Here is a 2,220-nt window from a genome sequence, read left to right on the forward strand (position 1 = left end):
TCCGGAATGTAGAAAAACGTTGGAGTCCCTTGAACTCCACATTCGCAACTGAACTGGGGGATGCTCCCTGCCTTCTGCTGTGAGGGCTCAGACTACAAACGCGTGGCTTCTCTACGGTCTTCTTCGCATGGGGTTTCCTGTTGGTGACTTTTCTGCTTGAATTGGCACAGCGCTAGCCCGTGCGTCTAAGTGGAAGAAGGTTGTGGCGGGCCTTCCAGGGGAAATACCAGTGTGCTAGGTGAGCTTCACTGAGGCATGAGTCACAATGCTGCTGATCAGTGTTAAAGGACCAACAAGACCTGCGAAGTGAGGTCTCTGTAAACAGAGGCACAAAGCACGAGATAACAGGAAAACGTGAGCAGAGGCTTGCAGGAACCGAGCCCCCTGTATTGCCTCGAGGAGCCAAGGTTCCCTAGGGGCTAATTCAGTAGGTGTGGCAACTTTGTAATACAGAGTGAACACCACAGCTGCCAATAAGGAGAACACTTGCGACATTGTATAGTATAACCCCGGCTTGGTTTCCAGTGAATATATTATGTTGTTGGAGAGTACTCAGGAGAGGGGGTTGGGTGTGCGTGTGTGTGTGTGTGTGTGTGTGTGTGTGTTGGGTATTTCCCACTCTGAAGCTGAAGACAGCTAAAAATACCCAAATGCTGTACCACTACCTTTCCCCATCACTTTGTTGTAAAGATGCGGGGTGCTTCAACAAGTTCATGGAAAGATCGAATTCAGAGGTAATGGAATTTTCCCACAGACTTTTTGCAGCTCCCTTGTAAATTTGGGAGCCCTCATTCTCATCTCTCCCTTTCCTTTCAGCTACTAAGGATCCTTAAAGGGTGTGCTGGAGACAAGTCAGACCCAGGCAAAGTCGCTCACTCAGGTCTCCCGGACCACGTGGGGTGCAGGTACCCGAGGTCCCATAAGCGGTTATCCGAGGAGAGCACCAGCCCTCGCTACAGTAACAGCGGAAGGGCAAAGGGAATAAAAAGACCACACCAACCTTTTAATTGTTTCCTGATGGGTTTGCTTGATTCCAGCCATCTCTGTGGAGTAAAAAAACAAGAAGATATAAAAGCGACCAGCCTTGAAGAAGCCCTGGGGTCTGTAACGGGATGGCACTTACAGCAGAATCCAGGGACACGTCGCCGTGCTGCAGGCCGAAATATTCCTTTTCTGTTACCCCCAGGTGGCTGTACGCCATGTCCAGAAGAACCTGGCCACTCTCCTGCTTCTAGGGAAGAACAAGCAGGAGTGACTATGTTTCCCAGAATGAATTAAGAACTGGAGGCAAAGACATCTTTGCTGTAGGCAAAAAGGAATGAAAATATGCAGGGAGATTTTATGCCCATCCGTTTTCCACAATAAGAACATCTTTAATGAATCTGGAGAGGCCGCACAATACACAGGAGATAAGGCTGAGACAAACTGCCCAACGAGGATCAAAGGCCATTAGTGTAAGATCCCAAGATGTCTTCCTCCCTCTTAGCTGGGATTCCCAGGGCTGCTGTCCACACGGGAACACTCGGATCATGGCCTCAGCAAGCTCTTAGAGGATTATCCATGGATTATCCACAGCAAAATGCTAATCCCAGTCCACGTGCTGCTGCCTCCTCCACCCAAAGGCGCCACGGCAGAGTGCTCAGCGCAGGAGAACTCTGATAACAACAGCCTATCTGAAGATGGCGAAAATTACCCACAGGCCCACGCAAAAAGCCGCGTGGGCCCCACTCTGTGGGATTACCTGCCTCACTCACATCTGAAGTGAGAAGCCACTTCAGCCACAAATCACTTCCAGACCGGGATGCAGGCCTCCGACAGTCGGTGAAGGGGTTACGTCGGAAGCACGAGGGACCAAGCTATAGTACCTCCCCTCTTTCCTGTCTTTCTTGGGGATATAATACACCCCCTCTCCTGTCCCCATCGAGAGGCTAGTAACTCTACCGACCAGCCAGGATGACAGCACAGTCAACTGTCCTGATTTGACTTTGCTAATGTGGACTCACAAGGTTCCAGCTAAAACGAAGATTCTTCACATTAAAAACATGCTTGTCTCCTCAAAGCACTGGTTTGATATAACTGGGTAGTATAGAAATTGGATATCCCAAATGGGGAGAATAAAGGCATGAAGTGGCTGGCTTACAAACTTTCATAGGTTGGGTAATATATTTATAGAATTATAGGTTAAATGTTCACATAACTGTAATTGTTAAGTATACATTT

At 48.7% G+C, this 2,220-nt stretch overlaps 1 protein-coding gene across 1 annotated transcript in view; it reads right to left on the bottom strand.

The window, feature by feature from the left end:
• Window positions 1–2,220, bottom strand: part of PTPN3 (protein tyrosine phosphatase non-receptor type 3) — a 152,963-nt gene that overhangs the window by 64,370 nt on the left and 86,373 nt on the right. The window contains exons 3-4 of the mRNA XM_013006811.2: window positions 1,124–1,231; window positions 997–1,043 (exon numbers count right to left, since the gene is read on the bottom strand). Coding sequence (XP_012862265.2) covers window positions 997–1,043; window positions 1,124–1,231 — 155 coding nt within the window. The remainder of the gene's footprint in view (window positions 1–996; window positions 1,044–1,123; window positions 1,232–2,220) is intronic.

Source organism: Echinops telfairi, unplaced genomic scaffold (genome assembly GCF_000313985.2).
Source record: "Echinops telfairi isolate 266 unplaced genomic scaffold, ASM31398v2 ScPeMD7_7410;HRSCAF=8448, whole genome shotgun sequence".
Classification (NCBI taxonomy): Eukaryota; Metazoa; Chordata; class Mammalia; order Afrosoricida; family Tenrecidae; genus Echinops; species Echinops telfairi.